The sequence below is a fragment of the Colias eurytheme genome, chromosome 10 (genome assembly GCF_061535395.1).
Source record: "Colias eurytheme isolate Ceu_HAF_F1 chromosome 10, ilColEury1 Martin Lab GWU primary, whole genome shotgun sequence".
Taxonomy (NCBI): domain Eukaryota; kingdom Metazoa; phylum Arthropoda; class Insecta; order Lepidoptera; family Pieridae; genus Colias; species Colias eurytheme.
Window position 1 is genome coordinate 7,452,962 of NC_142989.1, and position 23,632 is coordinate 7,476,593.

Consider the following 23,632-nt stretch of genomic DNA (forward strand, 5'->3'; position numbering starts at 1 on the left):
AATTCTATTTTTGTTTGACTGTTATTTGTAAGTATATTCTATATATATTCTATACGTATACGTTATATAAATCGCTATTACTAAACGGCAAAATTTATTCATATATGTTTATTGGTGTAGGCTACAACCAATTGAGAAAAATTGTAAATGTTATGAATAATGACTAAAGTGATGGAAAGCGAAATTTATAAGCAATAATGTAACAGCTAGCTGCTAGAAACTAAGAAAGATTAAAAAAAAATCTTTCTATAAAATAAATAGTTTGTTTTGGACTTTGGTGAACATTTACATTTTCATTAATATTTGTCTTCATATAATAACAAAACTTCAACTGTTCTGTGAGAGTAAACATAATAATCTATTCGGTTACGTTCTACGCCTAATTAATGTCACATAGCTAAATCAACAAGCCCCTTTTTAATCAGTGCAATAAGTAATTTAATGGGTCAAAACAATGGTTTGGAGTTTAACATTTCATGCGCACCGTGTTCACCGTGATCCTTGACATATAGCAATGTTAAGTCCGTTGCCACGCCTTGGTTACTTTTCAAAAGGATTTGAGTTCATTGACATTCATTTCACTGCTTCTAATTAACGCTAATCTATGAATTATAGTACTATCGTGAGTCATTGTGGAACAATATTAATTACAAATGAGTAATTCGATCCTTGTGTTCTTTGAATTGTAAATAAACAATTTTAATAACTAAAATTTCATTTAATATGTATCTACAATGACAATAACAGACGTAAGAATTCAAAAGAATAATTATTAATTTAGCGATTAAGTATAGTAAATTGAAACGATTCGAATGGTTATTTGTCACGGTGAATTTAAGTAGCATATCAAATTTCTGTAGTTATAAACTTTTAAGAGAAGCCGCAGAAGAAGGAAAGCTATGCAATAATGAAAAGTGTGCATTATACGATAGGGTAAGCCAATACGAAGGCATAACTAGGAAGCTCTATCATCTATAAAGAGAAGTTGGTAATTAAGAAAAAGCTGCAAACACAGAGATAATGCAAACCAACAATAAATTTTATCAATCAGTTACGAAACTAACCATGACAATAATAGATTATTTCTACGCAGAATTATGCAGGTGTAAAAGAAATAGAACTCGACCTTTATCCCTTCGCAGGTGCTATGGCCTGTGGAGGCCATACAAATAATAGCACGAATTTTTCTAACCGGACCGTAATATATCAGTTAAGATAATCTTAAGTGTTACTTGAATGAAGTTTTAATTACTATAGCAATGGCGACATTGCTGGTGTCAAATAAGTGCTCCAATAAATCAGAGATGTAATTTACATTGGACAAGGCGAGAAGAAATATTGGTATTTGTATGATTGAATGTTTGTAAATGTTGTGGCGTTTATAAAATGTCGTAACTAATAATTTTCTGTACTGAATGAATTATTTTACCCACTTTCATTTAGGTTCCTCTCCTGTCAGTCGAATAGTGATGTTTTAAAGCCTTCTTCCACAACTGGATTATCCAACACAAATAAAATTCAAAATTAAACCAGTTGTTACTGAGTTCAAACAAACAATCAAACCAAATATTAAGCTTTATATATAGCAAGTAATACATGTACCTAGTAAATGGTATAGATGAAAATGCCGTATCAAAACATTTTCTTATGACTCGCGGTTGCTACCGGAACCTAGCCGTAGCCGAAGGGCGCAGCCTCTCGCTCACAATGTTTACAATTCTTATACGTTTTATTTTATTTCTTTGTCCATTAATTTAATAGTGTGATTTGGCATAGTTATTACGCGTTCGCTTTGCGTTTAACTTACCTGCGTAAATTATATGGATACTTATAATTTATGTTTAATTTAAAATTGCAACCGTAAAATTAATAGATTTTCATTGTCTATTGTGATTTCTTGTATCTTAGTATTTGATAGAAATATTAACGTCTATACTAGTATTATAATAAAAGAATTTTAAGTTTGATATTCAAACACTTCTTGTCCTATCTTAATTTTGCTTTACCATACATACTGAAACAAAGTAGGTACCTACCCATCTTCTTAACAAGGCTTAGTATATATTTTTTAACAAATCAAATCGTACAGAGAAAGTATACCTAACACGAAGATGAATGGAATAACGTTAATATGTAGAGTAGCTATAACGTACGAGTTTTGCTGGTCATTTGTTTTGAAAATATTTAAGAACCTACGCAATATTATATATACAAGTATATAATATAATCACAGAACAATCTTAGTGCGTGCGTTTAAGCAGCAGTGCCGTGTATCGTGATGCAAGCGACAGAACCCACCAAAGGAAACCGTTGCGACAAACTGACATTGCTACACTCAAATAACTGATGGTTTTGTGGTGGAACGTTTGTTATGAATGTTAGTGGAAAATAACTAGATTCAGTGAAAACTACGTTTTCAGCTGAGACTGTCTAAATATGCATACAAAGCTTTTTAGGCGAGCTTTGTGATCCTTTTGTTTTATAAAAGGATATAGACGTTTTGCCTTTATAGCATGTTGCCTGTAAAGTAGAAAAAAATGATACTAAAGGTTTAGTTAATACGTTGAGCTATAATTAATGCATTGACGCATTAACACTAATACTTTTTTGTTTCTTTATTATCGCTGTAAATATAATAACATGTTTCATTTCTGTATTATACCAATTTTCGAATACGAAATAATTTCTTTACAATTTGTATTACCTATATAATAATTTCATATACATAACACGAGCTATGTGTACTATATTTGTTTTCAGCTAATATATTAGGTATGAATTATGATAGTACCTACATGCTGCATGCATAAGATGGTTTAGTCATTCGCACGGCTCTTGCAATAGCATCCGGTCAGGCCGTGTCCTTCACTTTTACTGTCCTGTTATAGATTAACATTATATTCACAACATATACAGTTCCCATGATTATGAACCTTCCGTTGACCTAGTCTGAATACATCGCCTATTGATCGATTTCAAAACGTCTGCTTCTTTTCCGTTGTCTATGAGAATTAAGATGTTTTTCCACATATATATTATATAGGCGTCGGTTACGACCATATAAGATTATCAGGAAAGTTAATTCAAAGATTTATAATGTTCATATGTAAGAATGCAGTTTTATAGTTATTAATTAAGTACATATATTACTGACGTATACGGAAATATAGAGAGCCTTGAAAATATCCCTTTTACACTAATTACTTGATTGCCCTATATAGTATTCAACATTAATAGTCATACGATTATTTAAAATGTTTTACATAATATTTACGTGCATTAATCGTAAGTGTTGCATGTCTGTAGCAACTAAGTAAATTTAATAAGGCTAAGTATTCATTAACAGCAAATTTTGCATAAATTTAAATAGATTATCCTATAATTTTCTTTACTTATTAAAAACAGATCAAGAAGGCTTCAATTGGTCATCAAAAACAACAATAAAAACACACTACAATTTTCTGATCAAAGTAACAAATGAAAAGGTTTTACGATAAATTCACAGTTTTTTAATATTGCATTCTAAACTTAGAAAACAATTATTTAATATATCTTAATATTTTATTGTGTTGAACGATAAAATACTAGATAAAAAGTGCGAATAAAATTGATTTTCGGCGTTCGTATCCGTCGACCTCGAAAGCGTTCACTTGCAACTGCAACTGTGACTAATGCTCATAAAATCACACTAGTCATAAATCAAAGCACTTTAATAAAAATCACAGTAGTATATTGATCGTAATAATTATTTTATGGACTTTATAAATTATATGTATATGATATAGCACGTGTATTCCAAATTGGTGTAATTTGCATTGTTATAAAAACAATAACATTTTTTCTCATGTTCAATAATGTGAAACTTTTTGTAGACAATATGAAGAATTACATATTGATTTTGGTTTTGATGTCCTTGCGATATATATATTTTACAACTTGAACTATGAGTTCCTATTTCATCATTTATAACTTATAAGGCTATGGTACCCAGTCTTCTGGGTTTAATCCTTGAGGCGAACGTTGATCTTTGAGGTTTAATAAACATATAAATTTTTGTATAAATCTTCCTATAACGTTTGAATTTGTTTTCAGATTATGGTTAAATGAGTGCATAATAAATAAATTCCAAACTGTGAAGGTTTTAGTGGAAAAATGCATGCAATTTCTGTATGTAAAATAAACAACTGGTTTTTCACAGTTGAGCAATCATAACCATGTCCCACTTTAACGTTAAAAACAAGGAAGCTTCAAAAAGAGATCTTGCAACAAGTATATATATTTGCAAATGTGTGACATGTGCTTGAAATTATGCAAATGAATTAATTTTGGCCATACTTTATATTGCGAGGCCAATTAATCTTTTACTTATTATGTAAAGCACAACATTAATTGCAATTACTAATTAAGCCATTTTTACTGCAATTAAGGAACATTTAGAAACATTTATACGGAGTATTCTATAAATACATATCTATAAATAATGCAACTTAGAATTATTAAAGAAGAAAATATTTTTAAATAGATTGATTTTGAAACTGCATTCTGTATTACTGAAAGCAGTTGTAACTGACCTATTTTTTCACATTATTTTTTCAGAAAATTCAACTGTTTCATGACATATCATCATCAGTACATAATTATTATATGTCCTTAGGGAGGCAATGCAGATAATACTTATCTTGAGGCCATAACCTATACAACTTTGAATATATTATAGGTGGGTTATTTTTAATAAACTTTACAACAAAGGAAAACCTAAAAATCGCGTCCACATTTTCTCGCTACAATGTTTGTATAAGTAAAATGAACTATGATATAACATAGATCATTTTAAGTTTTTTCTAGAGTTATCATAGCAACTAGATATAGCTCAAATACTCATATTGTTTTTCTAGAGCGCATGAAATTAATTCCGCTATTCACACATCCCGTCATTTGTTTTGTGAAATAATTATTATGGATGTTAATTTCTCACGAGATAACATTACATAATATTATAATCTACTTTTCTCATAGTAACAAAAATCATTAAACTAAATTTGAATATTTTGGGCTAACAATTTATGACATAATACATATTTTAAGCTATAAAACTGTTAACATTGAATATTTATTACTTTAAGTTGTTTTAAAAAATATTATTAAATACACGGTAAATGTGATCAAATAATTATGATTCTTATTCATTGTTCTTATTTATGTTATTACACTATATTAATTTATCTACCTAGTATTTACTACTATTACTACTAATTTTAAAGTTACTATACAGTTTTTATTTATACTTCAATATCTAAATGTATATCAGCTATAGAAATACTATACCATCATTACAATTTAAATTTCTAAATACAATTTTAAACTTAACTCAAACAAATCATATCAATCAAAAAAATAAATTTCGATTAAATTCCAAACACAATCAATCAACGAATGAATTAGTATTTCTTAAACACGATGAATCTCTATAACCAATATTTTTGGTCTTGACCTAGCTACCAGTTACACTACCCATAAATCAAACCCATCTCTCTATTCCGCAATACAAATTAGAAGTTCGATTACATTATTTATTAAAATTAAGACTCAAAGACTGGCTACTCACATACCAGCAGCAGGGGCAATATTGGAATTGGACCCTTAATTGGCTCCTTAAGGTGATGAATTAATTTTTCTAACATTTACGGCCCTTTTCAAACCTTCGTAATTTTTATATTATTAAATTTGTCGTGATGAAAATTCTTGACAAGAAAGTTCAATAGGAACACAATACGTCTACCGTTTTAGAAACATGATTCCATGATATTTTCTCGATAGAAAAAAAATACAAAGTTATCATTGTTATTTTTTTTTAATCTCTGGCATCTTCAAAATAACAAACGTAAAGTTACGACTTTTTGGATATTAACTATAAAATATACAACCTATACGTCTACCGATTTAGAATTTTGAAATATGCGATGGTTTTGAAATAAACAAGAAATACTTGAAATTAGCGCGCGACCAGCCAATATAGCGAGAGCCGCCCTGTATCTTCCTACCCCGATCGCTGCACGAGTCATTCCCGCTACGGCCGTCACACGGGGAACTTGTGTCGCTCGCGCAATCGTAAAAAAGGGTGACAACACGATAAGACAAATGGGGACAATAAAGAAAATAAGAAGAAGAAACATAAAGGTTGGAGGAAAAAGAATGCTTACAATTGGAACAAATTAATGAAGTAAGTTGGTTTTATTTTAAATTTGATGATAATTGTATTATAGACGATGTTTGATATGTACCCCTGTTTTAAGTACATAACGAATTTGTAAGATTTTTTCATTTATAGCATAAATAATCTGTTCAGAAATCCGGAATCCAGAAGGAAAATAAACCCACTGATTGTTCACAATGTGAATCCACTCCTTCGTAAGTACCTTTATTCAGTCAAAAATGTATGTTATCAAAGCTCTACTGGTTTTATCGCATGATTCCATTTTTAGCAAAAAGCAACAAAGTGCAAAGAAATAAAAAATCATGGTGAACTTAGTGGAAGTATGGCGGACATAATATGGAACAGGAGCTCATTGGAGTAGTATTATATTTAAAAAAAATACGAAATAATTTCAAGAATTACATTTCTTGGAAGGTGGTAGATAAGTATGTTGTATAAAGAATTTGATATTGATATTTATTTCATTTATACTTACTACACCTGTGCGGGAAATTGCTTAGTAATAAAACAGGTTTATATTCATATTTACATAGTAATGTGAGTTTTCATTTCGAAAAATTTTGTGTAAGTATGTATATTAAATTGAGTTCCTGGGTGATCTGGAAACACAATTGGGCCCGGAAGATGGCGCTGCGGTCACTCCTCCTAATGACATGAACCGATTTGGATGAATATTTGTGTGCACATTTCATTTTTGTGGGATGATTGGTTGATTCGCTTTCACATTAGCTAATATTATGTATTTTTGTTGTTAGAAAGTAAACTTAATTTAATGTTTATAATACATTATTATTGGTATAAATAAGCCAGTGTTCGTCTCACATTGCTGTACCTGCCTACCTACCCTACCAGGGCCTAACTTTGTTCTGGCTATTTTATTTTGATTATTTGTAATGAATAATTACAATTATTATAATAGAGTGCAAAAAATAAATACATGCGTCAATATATTTTGTGTTTTTTTTTAAACAATTTTTTTATTTAAAAAAATATCATTCCGACCGCGGCTTTGCCCGCGTGGAATTAGATTATATCGTGAATCCTGTCTTATCCCACAGAAGTGTTCAGTTCGGATAAAAAGTATCCTATGTGTAAATCCAGGCAATTAGCTATATTTTATCAAAATTGGTAATGTAGTCTTGACGTGATTAAGTAACAACTAACAAAAAAATATACAAATTAACATCCAAAGTTTCGCATCAGTTTTACTGTATTAGTGATATCTTCCACTCTTGACCTTGACTGAGAAGAATTAGGGTTTATAATTTCTTTCAGAAATATTACCTTTCATTTCTGGGCATGATGTAATATCTACGTCAGCATCAAATTCTATCTAAATCCATTCAGTAGTCCGCGTTATTGAGTACCATTTCATTTTTTCAGAGTAACAATATTTTTTGTTATTTTAAAGATTATTAATTATAACCTGTATTATTTTGTAATAACTTTATTAATAAATTTATTATTAAATGTTTACTTAAACATTACGAAACGATAATAATTATTAATAATGTCTAAGTAGTTGTTAAAAAGAAGATTATTTGTTTATAAGCAAGAAAATAAAACCAATAAATCAACAATTAAATATATGTATAAGAATACTAGCGGTCCGCCCCGGCTTCGCCCGTGGTACATATTTACGTTTTCTCTACATAAAAACCATCCTCGTACTTCAAGGAATATAATAAAAAAAGAATTATCGAAATCGGTTCAGCCGTTCTCGAGTTATGCGCTTACCAACACATTTTGCGATTCATTTTTATATATAAGACTAGCGGTCCGCCCCGGCTTCGCCCGTGGTACATGTTTACGTTTTCTCTACATAAGAACCATCCTCGTACTTCAAGGAATATAATAAAAAAAGAATTATCGAAATCGGTTCAGCCGTTCTCGAGTTATGCGCTTACCAACACATTTTGCGATTCATTTATATATATATACTAGCGGTCCGCCCCGGCTTCGCCCGTGGTACATAATATTTACGTTTTCTCTACATAAAAACCATCCTCGTACTTCAAGGAATATAATAAAAAAAGAATGATCGAAATCGGTTCAGCCGTTCTCGAGTTATGCGCTTACCAACACATTTTGCGATTCATTTTTATATATAAGATTATAACTGTATGACGACTCCATACATGTTTGTCCCGAGTCGGCCAGCGGCAGCGCGGCGAGTTTGCAAGAATGACTTCGCGCACACCCGCGTTCGCGATAGCGAGCTATTAGACTCCGCCCGCCAAGCAGTAGATTTTTTTTTGTGTATCGTCTTAATTGTGATGTGTATAGGCAAGCAGGGGCAATTTAGAGAACAACTGAAATTGCTCCGGCCGCCGACCAATCGATTGTACCAATATGGCTCCTGAGGCAGGTACGTGAGTAGCCGGCTTTAGTAATGTACTGAATATTATGTATAATATCGCGAGTCTATTATATACGCATTATGTTATTAATCTATGTTTGATATTTTTATTATATAATATATAAGAAGTGCATAACGAATCGAATGCAATAACACGATCCATTCGGTTATTTTGAACGTTAAATATACATTAAGAGAACAAAACATAACTTCGAGTATCAACTTTATTGTGACATGAATATTATAATCTAATTATAATAATACAAAACTATATGGATGTGGATATAAATATCTTTAAACTCTATTTATTATAGTTGCTCTATTATAAATTTTACAAGTAGGGAAGTATATAATATGTATGTGGTACTTTTACAGAAGGAAAAAAGGTTATAGGAAGGTAAATACTTAATCGAATGCTAATGCCGTCATGCTCTATAGATACTCAATATATTTCGTGATTAGAGCGTTGTCATGGCAACTGTTTCAACCATTCACAATACACCATACCGTTATTGTGTATGGCAACCTTGAAGTTGAAACAGAGCATATATGGCAATAGATCTAATTGCCGAAGATATTATGTAGTGCCTGAGAAATTTCGAACAATCCAAACATTTGTTTTTTATGACAGATGACAAGGCTGTTTGCATAATTTTATTGCATGAATGTAGAGCTATGACTGTAATCTGGTTTTGTAGAATGTGAAGAGATTTCAAATTTATTATAATAGCATATTCTTCTTTAATTTATAAATTAATCAAAAGATTTAATAAAATGGAATGCTCTACTTTAAATAACTTAAAACAAATAAACAAAAATGTATATTAATAAATGAATTTTAAAATAAATAATGCGAAGAGATATTTTTAATATTTATTTGTCATTGATCTTAAAATAAACGATTTACGTATGTGATTCATATTAATGCGTCTTGTAATAAATATCATGATAATTGTTTATATTTAATTTTATAATAAGGGTATTGATTGCCATAGCAATATATATTTTAATCTACTGTTAATCTGAATAAGGTGTTCGTTCTTTATTCAGTTATTTTATATCGATTATGAAAGGTGTTTATTTATATTATATATCGGACCAAGTTCAAGTTTTAGAGACCTTGACTTGCTGTTTTGGTTATTTCAAAAATGAGAATGAAATTAATGTGCCTTATTGATAGTTTATAGATTGGACGAAAACATTATAAATGGCGTATTAAATACGCATTAAGTATGTAGATCAGGTAGTATACAAATTATATTTTATTTTTATGCGCCAATCGATTCAATTAAATTCTAAATTTACAAAACATATAATTATGTGCTCCGAAAATATTAAAGAAATACTATCGATCATTAAATATGTATGTTCCTTGTATGTTAGATACATTTCATATGAGTGAAGGCAATTAAATAAAAAAATATTTCAGGACATTTTTCAAAAGGTACGATCTGATCACATACTAATCTTTTCGCTTGCCTTGTGGAAACCAAATGGCTGATAAACATACATAATATATAATATTACCTATACAGGGTTACTTGTAAAACACCAGCAACCTCGCAGGACAAGATAGCTAACATCATAAGTAACAACATTTGTTCTACGACTTTTGATAATTTATTAGATTTTAGTTTCATATAAAATAAATATAAAATATTCATTTAATTTTCCGTTTGAATATTATAAACTCTACGCGCATCCCAAAAATTACGTAAACAAGAAGCGAACGAGAGGGGAAAGGAGGCGTCGCGTCGTCCTTTCGATAATGAATAGAACATAGACTTACAAATGTTAGGAGAGTACAATAAAAACTTTAAAAAAATCATTTAAAAATAATGTATTGCGTTATGCCAAAAGTCGTAGAACAAACGTTGTTACTTATGATGTTAGCTATCTTGTCCTGAGAGGTTGCTGGTGTTTTACAAGTAACCCTGTATATTTTTTTTAAATATAAGTATCTATATAAAGAATTGTTAAAAGTTTTTGATAATTATTGTCAAAGGAAGTTTTTAGAGTAATCTATACTAATATTATAAAGCTGAAGAGTTTGTTTGTTCGAACGCGCAATTTGAAAAATTCTTTCAGTGTTAGATAGCCCATTTATCGAGGACGGCTATAGGCTATATTATATCATCTCTCTGAGACTAACAGGAGCAGAGCACTGCGGGTAAAACCGCGGAGCACAGCTAGTATAAAATATACGTGAAATCCTTATATGTATTTAGAATTTAAAATCAAGATTTAGATATTACACCACCGTAAATTCTGACACTTCACGAATTCGCGACATAATCTATCATTTGAATATAATTTATTACATTGAAGCTGAGTTTAAATTATTACGACATTTGTGATAAATAATATAATTAGATCAGACACGTAACCCGCAACAAAATGTAACTTTATAATACTGTTACAAAATGTATTCGAAAGCAGTATGTATATCATATTTCTAGAGCTAATATTTCCTGATATCAGGTAATTGTTTCAATGAACTATGCCACTTGTATATAACGAGGATAGTTTTAAAATATAGTTTTAATAGTGATGTTGAAGGGAGGCTCTTGCAAAAAAATTGAACATAAACTTATACAATTTTTTTTAATTGATCGATTATTTTTATTAAAAACTAAATGTGTATGTTATTCCTATAGCCTAAATGTAAAGCCTATCAAATGTTATTCTAAGTATGTAGTAGGCTGAAATCGATAGACAAAAAAAAACTCTTCAAATGCATTATATTAATTACTATCGTATTACACTAATAAATGCATTACCGCCAAGGGCGAGATATCCGCCCAAAAGTAGGGCGGGGTTTATAAAGCATTAAAATCATTAGTTATATTTTGATCCACATAAAAAAAAACAAATCCGAATAAGATGCCGTAATTAGGTTTTGTAATGCAGATTACAATTATTACGTGGAGCCAACTCTCAGTTACTAGGTCGAACGGCATAAAGTTCACGGCCTCTATTGTTATTATGCGTTGAATTAGATTGCGTGAACCTATTTACATAAACTATGTAATTATTAATCACTACGTGGTCAGCGGCAAGCGATAAACGTAACCTTCAAAAATCTATAACAGATATGAAATAGATCCTTGTAGGATTCCGCATCTTAATCTCGGATGAATAATGTTAGAAAATTCTAGAAACTTTATGTATATTTTTGTAAATATTGAATGTGTGTTACTATTCTCTTAATTACTTCTTTAAAAATAATCGTTTACAAAATAAAACATGCATATTTTGGTAATTTATAAACCATACACAACTTAAACATTTGCTTTTAAGTTGCAGATAATGAAAGCTCCCGAGCTTACGCCTTGTTTTCAATTTGTGGCAGATTGGCAAATACTGCAAACCTTCTTGACAACTCTCGTAAACTTTTACAAGATAAGAATGCACTATAGGAAGTAATCATACCAACACATTAACCAATCCATCCAAACGAAAGGCGTACGTAGAACTTTCTCAATAAACCCTTAACCCTGCCACTACCATATATGCATGCGTTCACTGCACCCATTTAGGGATAGAGTTCATGGTCAGAGAACCGGTCATATTGTCGCATCGAGCACCTTTCCAATGTGGAACTCGGCCATAATAATATTGATATCGTGAATTCTTCGCAATCATTACGCGTATGACGTTTTGCAATTATTTGTGGCGGAAAATTTTTTCGCTTTATTATATTTCTTATAAGTAGATAGATATGATTAGTATTTAGCTTTATCACACTGGTTATAGGTATATAGATAGGATATGTTTGATTGTAAATGGATGGTCATTCATCAAACTGCTACTAACGAATACATCAATGTAGCTACTTTGCAATAAATTAACTATTTGTATTTGTTTTGAGAACAGTCTAAAATAGGGTGATATTTATTCATAATTTCGTCTTTTGCACCTAAAACGAAATTAATCTTATCCTTCATATTATTATGTTATGCTAATCTCAAAATATTACGAATTAAAATCTAAATTAGAGTGGTAATCTAAAGTGTCTCGTTTAGTTGACATTTTGCAAACGTATAATTACGTTTATTTAGGTAATATAACGATAAAATCATTATCTTAAGGGCTATATATCAAGCAACGATCTTGATTAAGAAACGGACGTCAAATAAAGCAAGCTACGGTCGTAGACGGTAGCACTATTGTTATTTCATTGAATTGTAGTTGTAGGTATATATTTAGTGCAAACTTTATTCGATTAATAGTAAATAAGTATAATATTTATAGTTATAGAGTACCCAAAAGTTCATAAAATTGATTGATTGATTGTTATTGATCTTACTCTACTTAGTCATTTATTATAATAAGTAGGTACTTGTAGTAATTTTTATAGAAGGCTATGAAGACAACGGTTTAGTCGTAGATACTATAATTGAATTATTAAAGCTTCTGGAACAATTAAATTCCATTTTGGAGAGGTTAATCGCAACCACACTATAGCCTTGTTTTATAATATTAACCTTTAAGTTTTTATGTTAACCGGAAATTGATTTTCTTTGACGCAAAACGTGCTCGTGAAAATTTTTCTTCCAAATAAGATAGCCACGCGGAAGTATAATTGAGATGAATACCGGTTATGTTGTATTACAAAATGTAACATATAGATTTTTTGAATTAATTTGCATTTAATAACTCTCTCCGTATTCCGTATATTACGAAATCTATAGATAACATTTTCAATGATTACTATGAAATAATAAACACATATTTTATGATAGATAACGATTAGTATGAAATGTTGATTTGCTTTATATGCATGATCGAATTATGCCACAATAATTATAGCATAGCTCCATATTTCCACTTGAAGTAATTGCTTAAATTATATATTTAAATGTATTTTACATTCTTTAGCCTTGGTCAAATAAATATAGTGCCTAGGTAATAAAAACAACAACATACATTAGAACGAGAAAAATAAACTTTGAAATATTGCAAGTAATATTGTAAAAATAATGTTCACACAATGAAAATATAATTAATAATAATGTTGTATTAATAAGAAATAATATGTTTATCTTTCACGTAAAACCTTCCTAAAATAATACGTCGTTTGTGGATAATTATTGCGGATTTCCGTCGATTATGTTTTGCTAATTTAAATTTGAGTTAAAATAATTGAATTAGCTGATACCACGATAAAGATCAGCATGAGCACCAACTACAAACTCCGTACTAGAGAACCACACTAGCTATGAGTTGAAAAATATTAATATAATATGATATATGATATTAATCGGTCTGCGCGTCGACCGCCCGCAACTCCCGCCTGACCGTCTATCACGCACGAAGGACTCAGGCCGGCCGCTGCGACTCCAGCTCTAGGGGGGCAGTGGCGAAAGTGCTTCCAAATATCCAACTATAAAAACACAAGGCACTATCCGAATAGCATCCAGTCCGATTCCCGACTCCATCACCGTCTAAGAGGCATTATGAAAACAACGGTGAGTGAAGTCGCGCAGTGCAGTGTTGTGTAAAGTGATGACTTCAAAAAAGCGTTCAGCCTCCTGTGCTCAAGTGATGTGTGATCTAGCCAAGTGTTAAACCGGGATGTAACACTTTTTTGAAGTCGCCGCTTTGTCGAATTTTCGAAAACGGTCAATTAGATTAATTAAATTAGGGCGGTCATTCGTATCAAATTTTCTAAATTATTAGGTATTGATTGCTCATATCGATTACCAACTTACATCGGTAACAATTATTTTTGCCAAAAATTTGCTAAACGGCTTAACTGATTTTGATTATCTAAATCTTAGTATGATTCAAAAAGTTCTAATCGGTAATAATAAATTTATTGCAGTCGCATTCCAAAAACTAAACTCATCTTTAATTTATAAATAGGTTACGCGAATATGTAACAATAGGCGGACACCCCGAGGCGTTGCGTCATAAAATTAACTATCTACCAATACAGGTTCTGGTATATCAGACCAGGAAGAAAGTGCCCTAGTATAGAGTTACATCTGTAGTATAAATCCAGTTATTTGCGTAAGAGGAAGTTTATATTACGCGTAATAGTGTGAAGAATGCGCGAATATTAGGTCGACTATTGCAAGTTTAACCCTAATAGTTTTGATCTAAGTATTACGCATTTATCAATTTTTTCCTATGAAGTCTTTTCTAATTAATTTATCCAAATTTAATAAAAATCTTTATTAATAAGTTTGTTTCTTTGTTTCAAACGCTTAACATTACAAATCATTCCTTATTAAGACTAAGTTTTAAGAACAAAACAATAGTTATAAACGAATTAATATCTCGTAAAAAGCTTAATGTATGCAAAGTTATTCCGTAGAGGCTAATGCGTTGATACATAACTGATTCACTTTTAAACTAAAGTCATTAAGTCTTATACAAGTTTATAAGTTAAACGAGTCTTTGACCAAGAAGGTAAATGTAGCAATAACTAACTTTCAAAGGACTAGGTTAGCTCAGGATGTTAATGACTCTAAACGGGATCATTTGCGTAGCATTTCTTTAGCTACATATGATTAGTAATATTAACTTGTAGGACAAGATTTTTTATCAAATAAAAGAAGTTTATTTTTATTGTAATTAGAAAGAATTTTAAATTCATAAAGATAATTTTTACGTCTGCAAAGCAATCCGTAGCACATGATACGATCCTTATGTAACACAGTCATAAATTGTGCTATAAAGAAGTACGAAATGATATGTAATTCTATATTTGTGCATCGCACGTCTAAATGAGCCGTTATAAAAATCTATAGCACACACGTAACAACGTAAAGTGAAGAATAAAGTTGGGTAAGTAGCCCCGGCGAGGTGTTGCGAAAGTGACATAAGAAGCAACATTATCCCACGAGCAACCCGATCGCTTGGCCTCGTTCGATGTACTCACTGATTAGCGTAACTGTCAAAACAAAGAATATTTTTCCATAGCTTTGGACCTAAAGGGCGTTTTATAGGACTGGTGGCCGCGTTATTTGAACGTTGCTCTTTCGAAGGCAGAAAGAAACGACGTTCTACTAAACTATCTATTTGGCGATTTTAGTCCTTTGTGCAAAAGCTTTTTAAACATAGATAATTTATTTCGTTGTTAATAATATGTTATTAATATGGAAGATAGTTTATTCAAATCCAATATATGCGGCACTTTAAAACATCTGTTAACCTGATTATTATGAAGTCAATATTACGAAACACTGTATTAAGGTATTGGATCGCAGACGTAAAAATTACTAAGTGATTACTTATTGATTTTATAGCGCTTCTGACAACTTTTTTGCGTCTCTTTATTGCTTGAGATTGGTACTTATTTCGTGCTGACATTTGGTCATGATAATATATTTAACGTACCTTTCTACTATGGCTCGGTATTTCAATGGTGTAAGCAAGACCAAATACGCTTTATTTTTGATGTTCGCTTATGGTCATCTTAAGAGTTACGTAGTGCATTTCTTCATTTGTAAACATATACAAAAATAATGCGTCTCTTTTGATACGAGATCTTAGAGATAATATCATAATAGGCTGATTGCACTATATTGCATATTTAGAATTTGCGTTAAATAGAATCCACCCACATTATCTAACCGTAACCGTTATGCACACGTAGTGCGTAATTATGCACATTACATGTTTTAAACAGGACAATGCAACTCTTGCTTAACCTCTTTAATTAGAAGTTAGAGTGGAAAATGAGCAATTTTAAAAGTTTTCCGTATAACTGGCCTGTATCTCTGTTAACAAGATAATTAATGTGTTTTAAACATTCTATTGAGTTAACGCAGTAGCGGTCACGAAACACGGTTGAGTTTTTGTTATGATTTGCTAATGCAACTACTGCGTAACTTATGAAACACGTGGGTCAGGTATTATGATTGATTGTATTCAACAATATAACATCGTCATCGGTCATTGAACATGACCTATGAATTGTTATTTAATAACAACAATAATTAAAGATTATATCATAGCTGTCAAACTTTTTTATTATTTCTTAGGTTTTAAATCCATTTTTTTTCTTTTTCAGATTTATATAGCTCTCTTGCTGGTAGCAGCAGTTGCTGCCAGCGAGAAGTCGACGGAGCAGAAGGCTGAACCACTAGAGAAGAAATTAGACAAACGTGGTCTCTTAAACTTGGGATACGGTTATGGCATCAGCGGGCTTGATATAGGATACATCGGTCACGGAAACGGTCTCGGTGGCGCTTACAACCTGGGTGACCAAGGAGGTTTCGCTCAGGGCTATGGCAGCATCGACCTCGGTGGCAGAACCGATACCACCAGGACCATCACCCTCGTTAAAGGAGTGCCAGTCGCCTACCCAGTCGACAGACCCGTCCCATACCCAGTGGAGAAACACGTCCCATACCCCGTGAAGGTGCCCGTACCCCAGCCCTACGAAGTGGTAAAACACGTACCCGTCCACGTCAAGGAATACGTCAAAGTACCAGTTCACGTACCTGCCCCATACCCAGTAGAAAGGAAGGTTCCCTACCCAGTTCACGTTCCCGTCGACAGGCCTTACCCCGTTAAGGTTTTAGTGCCCCAACCTTACCCAGTTGAGAAGCACGTACCTTACCCCGTGAAGGTGCCCGTGCCCCAACCCTACCCCGTGGAGAAACATGTGCCATACCCAGTCGAAGTTAAAGTGCCCGTTCCTCAGCCCTACCCAGTGGTGAAGCACGTCGGTTATCCCGTCAGAGTGCCAGTTGACAGGCCCTACCCAGTTCACGTACCCGCCCCATACCCCGTTGAGAAACCTGTGCCCGTCCCCGTCCACGTTGAGAAGCCAGTCGCCTACCCCGTCCACGTTCCAGTAGACAGGCCCTACCCCGTCCCAGTCGACAAGCCCTACCCCGTGCCCGTCAAGGTTCCAGTCCCAGAGCCCTACCCAGTCTACAAGCACGTCCCAGTTGAGGTAGAGAGGCACGTCCCTTACCCAGTCAAGGTTCCCGTCGACAGGCCCTACCCCGTGCACGTGGAGAGGCCCGTCCCCGTAGAAGTTGAAAAGCCCGTCCCAGTCCCAGTCAAAGTACCCGTCTACGTTGGACACGACCAGGGACACGGTAGCTACGGAGGCAGCTATGGAGGCTCATACAGCAGCGGCTCCGGAAGCTCATACAGCAGCGGATACGGAGGCTCATACTACGAACACTAGGGTATTATTATATAGCTTTAAACTATTCATACGCTAATCTCACCAGCGCTATTTATATCTCGCCAGATACGGCCGGGACACCAGCAAACTATCCTCTTGTATATTTATACTGTCATTCTTTGAGATGTCATGTAAAATAAGTGTACTACGTGATTGCATAGGAGTACATGTACGTTGTGATGTAAAGGTTACCATTTCTAGGTTAAGTTGACTGTAAAATATTAAATAAATAAAAAATTATAAAATAGTGAAAGGTTTTATTTTCGAATAGGAAGTTATGTTTATTTGGAAGGTCAAGACGCAAATAAAAATGGTAATTATTGTTATTGTGAACAAGGCGTTGACCTTCGTTCTTGTGAATTGTTGGGCGTACTAAATATTTGGTGATTGACACAAGTTTGATAATAATTCTTTTAAAATTTGTACTGATATAGTTACCTCAATCTAGTAGATATCATTTTTAATTTAAATTAAAATTGAATGATAACCTACCAATAACAATCTACCACTAATTACATACATCACATTTTTTTGTGATAATTACGACTAGTAGCATGTTTGAAAGTACAATACAAACATTTTTATATTTATTTACCTACTCTAAACTAAAGCATTTAGCTACTATTATGTATTCTGTGACTAAATTAAGGTTACGATGGAGCTAAAATCGTAGCCATGTAGTATTCATAGTATATGTATAATATATTCGTATGATCATTCGCAAACTTTTACTAATTGTCGAGTCATCTAAAACCGATCTTATAACATGTCGGTGAAGGTCAAGCTTACAAATAATTTGGGGCATTGGCTCACATTCGTGATGTAACGGAGAAATTATAAACCTATTAAATAAATAACACTTACACGCGAGTACTCTTGACATGATTAACAACGCAATTATTTAATTTTCGAGATCATTTGTCACATCATTAAAAGTTATTGTTTGTTCACTTTTACAGATTTATTTGTACAGTGTCAATGTTACAATAAGAAGCTAGCAAGCTTAGGAAATTCGGTAGTTTTGGATGTAAGTTTTTAAATGATTAATGTATGGGGGTTTTTAATTACACAACAACAAACTACAAATACTCTATGGCCAAAAATCACAGTTAAGGACAATCAAACTTACATTTTTAACAATATTATTTGGATAATTATGAATCGTGATGCATACTGTTCATTTGTACACATAACAATGTAACTTTTCCAATTAAGCCCAAATTGATAACACATTTAAATGTTATTTTTTCTGAATTAATTTCAAATGCATCCAAAACTAAAATTGTCAAAACATTGCACATTTAAGTGTGCGTGCCGATAATATTAGGCATACAAATGTGGAAACAAAGCAAGTATTGTCCCATTGTTAAAGTGGCCTCTCACAAAGATTTTCTGTACAAATAGGCTTAAGTAACGTAATAATGTGAGAAGTATTAATTGAAGTTTTCGGTGAACGCGTAGATAGTATACATATTACTACAGAACGATAAATCTCATTAAATTGTTATTTACGATACAGTATCAAGGTATCATACGACTAAGAAGGAAAATGATAGACAAAGAACTAAGAGATTGAGAATTGAATTTGCTTGAAATTGTAACTTGAATTATGAATACTTATCGTCCTACGGTCCTAGGCTTTCATCATTGCAGAATTGCACATTACAATTCTATCGTTTGATTAGTTATTCCTGCCTTTGAAATGAGGCACGATGTACAATTTGAATTATCTCAAATTTGACTTCAAACAATTTAGTTTGTATCATTACCAGCACCTACTGTACTTAATTTTCCATATATGTAATCAAAAGGAGAGGAGGAGAAGATAAAGCCAATAGACGTTAGTTCAGAGTTCCTGACTGACTGCAAACTGATTTACAAAATTATGTGAACAGTTCACCTTTTCCTTGATAACTTGCTAATGATAGATTTAAATTTTTAAGTGATAAGGTACGAGTATATTAAATACAACAATGATGGGAGAACATTGATAGGGAAACAACATGTCCATCATCAAAAACCACAATGCGTCTGAACATTTGTTATATCTTGGTTAAGATGAAATTAAATAAAGAAAATTTAACACAATTTATATACTTATAGGATTAACTTTAATGTTGCTAAATAATTAATCGGAGTACACGTACAAAGTGATCAGCTCTACCTTTTTTATGAGAACAGACTTTAACTTATAAAGACAGAATAAACATAATATTAAAATGTTTCATATCTTCTTTCTTTACTTCTTATAAAATTTATCTTAAATTGAGTCATTATATTATCTTAATAATTAAACTCTATCATCTTGAAAATTTTCATGGCAATATTACGAAAAGAGCTTGTTTTCACACAACGCATATTATGATGAAATTTGGCCGTTTGAAGGTTTTATATTAATAATGTTACGAAATAAGCATAAGAAAACGGATGCTCAAAGACAACCCAGTTTTTAGGTAAGATTTTTCTCTTTGCAGTCTTATAATAAATGTTTAATGTTATAATATGTACAAATAATTGATTTGTAAAACGTAGTAGGTAAGGAAAAATATGACATGGCATTAACTATGTAGTCATATTATTCATTTAACTTATTAATGAATGTATTTCACTAAATAAATTACAAAACGACTACAAAGAAGTAAAACTGCAATTTCGGAAGTTTATTTTAATGACTCAAACACGGACATAATTAATTGAGTCATGTGCACTGAAGGTTTTTATTCTATTTCAGTATTTTTTCTAGGAAAAGGCGACGGACATAAATTTAACCAAAAAATATACCTATCTGAATAGAAACCATTCTAATGTAATATCGAATTCTACTAGATCGATTTGATCTGGAAAATATTTGTTAAATTTTCAAATTTAAAGTGCAAATGGGAACCCACACTCTATTATTTAAACGTTATTTATTTTGAGAATTATCTCAATTTATTTTGACTTAATAAATAATATTGATAAAAAAATTGCGCGAAAACTTCTCTATATTTATATTTTCTAAAAGTCGCGCCATCTGTAGGCGTTATAAGAAACAAATGCCGTCAAGACATTAGTGTAATCACCGTGTGGGTGTTAGACTAGAACCTATTGCCACCTTCTTTATATTGACGATAGAGGGCCTTTAAGTCGCATGTATCAACATAATATTATAGTTGAAGTAGATATTCTTTACGATATATATATGTTGTCTATAATTCATTATTATAGTAATAGTATAGACAGGTAGAGATTAAAAGTAAAATACTTATTTTGTTAAACTTTCACTATAGGTAATAGGTATGTACTGCTAGGTACTAGATATCAATGAATGTGATTTTCGAGATAAAATTACGTAGGTACAGACAATGTTGCTAGACTGTAGGACCTTCTGGTATTTAAGGCAGTTTGAAACGGTTTGTTGAGTTTTAAATTTATTGTGTCTGCAGTTAGCATTGTTAGGTTAATAACATTATTAGCATAAGAATCGTTATTTCAAGTAGCACAAATTCCATAAAGACGTGCAAAATATAATGTTGTAATTATTTAATTCGGGGAACATTTGGATGAACGTGTTTTAAATGTTACATTATGAACTTACACAACGCTTAAAACAAAAATAAAAAGATTTATAGTTCTCTTACTTTTATTTCATACGGTATACCTTTCACAACATAATATTGCGTCGCGGTCTGAGAACACTAATTATAATATCAATAATATGCAATACTTTAACTACTTATTGCCGACGATTCGCAGGATCCATAAATCAATTTAGAGGAGGTAAGCGTACAGAGGAAATTGAAACTAATAGGGGACATTAAGTGGAACATAATTGCCTTGAGTCGATTCTTCGAGAACAATATTGCTGTAAACTAAACGATGGATTTGTAATTTTGGAACAATTTGCTGCGGTTTTTTGTTGCAACTAGTAAGAGCCTAATTAAAGATTACAAGGAAAGGATAAAACAAAGGTTATTCTTGTTTTCATTAATTTGATACCTAATATGATAATATATATCTACCTATTTTTTATTGGTTGTTTTGTTGACAATAGATTATTTGAATCGAGTAGTTAAAAAAACAAAGTACGTGAACGTTTTCCGTAGGTGTCTGCGAGTGAACTCAAATAAAAACTTAACTTTTTGCCTTTCCTTAGAAAATAATGCAAAATGTTCAGAAGTTGCAAGAAAAATATATTATTTTAACTAGTACCTAATATTAATTAGGTTAACTTTTGGCAATCGATATTTTGCACAATGACTTTCTCACGCACTTTAATTGGTTTCTAAAAGAATCAGTAACAGTATGAATACATCTAATTGAGAATTTATTTTACAATACGTTCAATCATTACTATTTCATTACATAAGAGTGGATGTGTAAGCATTTCTTAATGTGAGTCTAGAATTTATACAATGATTTGCTTGCTTTTGATTCGGTTCACGTGAGCGATTTGCAAATAATACCAACACTGATCTTTGTTGATATGTATTACAAAATTGGTATATAAAGTATTTTTTGAATTCATATGAGGAATTGCACATTGCAGCAGAGGAATGCATGCTCGTTTAGCAGTATATAGAGTTGTGGATTAGGGAATTATTCCAATTTTCTACGTTTTAAATGTTCACTTAAACGGCATCAGGTGTGGCTAATTATATTTAATTGTAATGAAATAACAGCTGTGGTCTACATTTATAGTTTAACTTTACGAAAAACTGGAATCAAACTCAACTTTATGACAATTTTGGCTTGAGGGCTCACAAACTACTGCCAATTTATCACCACCTTTCAATGTCTGATAAGATATAGGTAGTAAGACATAGATATATTATGGACTACTAGCTGTACACCGCACACCTGCGTACAATAAAATTAAAATTGATTTTGATCAATAAAATGGGATATATTCTATCCTAGGTTTTCAAATATTTCATACTATACCCCAATCGATGGTGTAGTTTTGTCGTCAAGCGTAACAGATAGACAGTCATACAGAATTTCGCATTTCTAATATTAGTAGGTATGGTAATGATTCAATTACAATACATTCTTGACTCTTGGCTGGAGACGAACCTAGCGCATCTAATTAACACTGGGGAGTTTTTTAACGTTTTACACCTGTTATTTGTATGCGGATTATGTTCTGAATTCTACAATCCACATATCAAGTAAACGTGGCAAATCTCTACCGCTATTACCGAAATAAACACCTAATACATATACGTAACACGTGTAACTATTTTCGCGTATTCGTTAACATAGATGTAAGGTTACGTATGCCATGCGTTGGGCAAAAATGGCCAAATGTTCGCCAGTAAAAGCGAACACTTTTCACTAGCTGTGAGAATTGGAACATAGTTATAAGCCATTATTAATTTATTATATATTGTATTAACTTTTAGGGCAAATGTTACACCAATACGTGGTCATCCATCAAATATATCTATGAAAGAGAATGGGCAAATGTTGAAAAGCGATCGCTTATTATAATTACAAAGTTCACTATTACATATTGAATCAATCATAATATCACCTATAATTGCCTTAAACCAGTTTTACGAACTTAGATATGCCTTAAGTTTTGATACAAGTATATTTTTATTTCATATGAAATATTCACTATATTGTACCTATGCCTTTGTAACTGTAAAGAAATACAATGGAGAGAAGTCAGTAATATGATGATAGAGTTAGTTTGTATTATAACCAAATTATGCTTTGTAATTATGAATGAATAGTTAATAGTACTACGAATCATTACGCTAGCTTATGAATTGCAAATTTAATGCTGTCATGTTTTGTAAACATTGTTTACGCGGTTTCGTTGTTAAAATTATGTTTTACCTTGCTGCCCTTCAAAATTAACATAATTTATATCGATTATGATTAACTGGATAATGATTTAAGCCGAATTCTTACAATT

General features: G+C 31.8%; 2 protein-coding genes and 1 long non-coding RNA gene across 3 annotated transcripts in view; 2 read left to right on the top strand and 1 right to left on the bottom strand.

The window, feature by feature from the left end:
• Nucleotides 1-23,632, bottom strand: part of Ance-3 (angiotensin-converting enzyme Ance-3) — a 101,383-nt gene that overhangs the window by 20,808 nt on the left and 56,943 nt on the right. The window lies entirely within an intron of this gene.
• On the top strand, nucleotides 5,823-7,742 carry LOC149905282 (uncharacterized). The gene is made up of 3 exons (XR_016457192.1): nucleotides 5,823-6,220; nucleotides 6,347-6,408; nucleotides 6,483-7,742. It is a non-coding gene; the product is annotated as an uncharacterized LOC149905282 (long non-coding RNA).
• LOC149905283 (uncharacterized) lies at nucleotides 13,888-17,974 on the top strand. Its single transcript, XM_090106719.1, has 2 exons — nucleotides 13,888-14,044; nucleotides 16,597-17,974. Exons 1-2 carry the CDS (start codon nucleotides 14,033-14,035, stop codon nucleotides 17,725-17,727), a joined length of 1,143 nt encoding a protein of 380 aa, XP_089962845.1. The 5' UTR covers nucleotides 13,888-14,032; the 3' UTR covers nucleotides 17,728-17,974.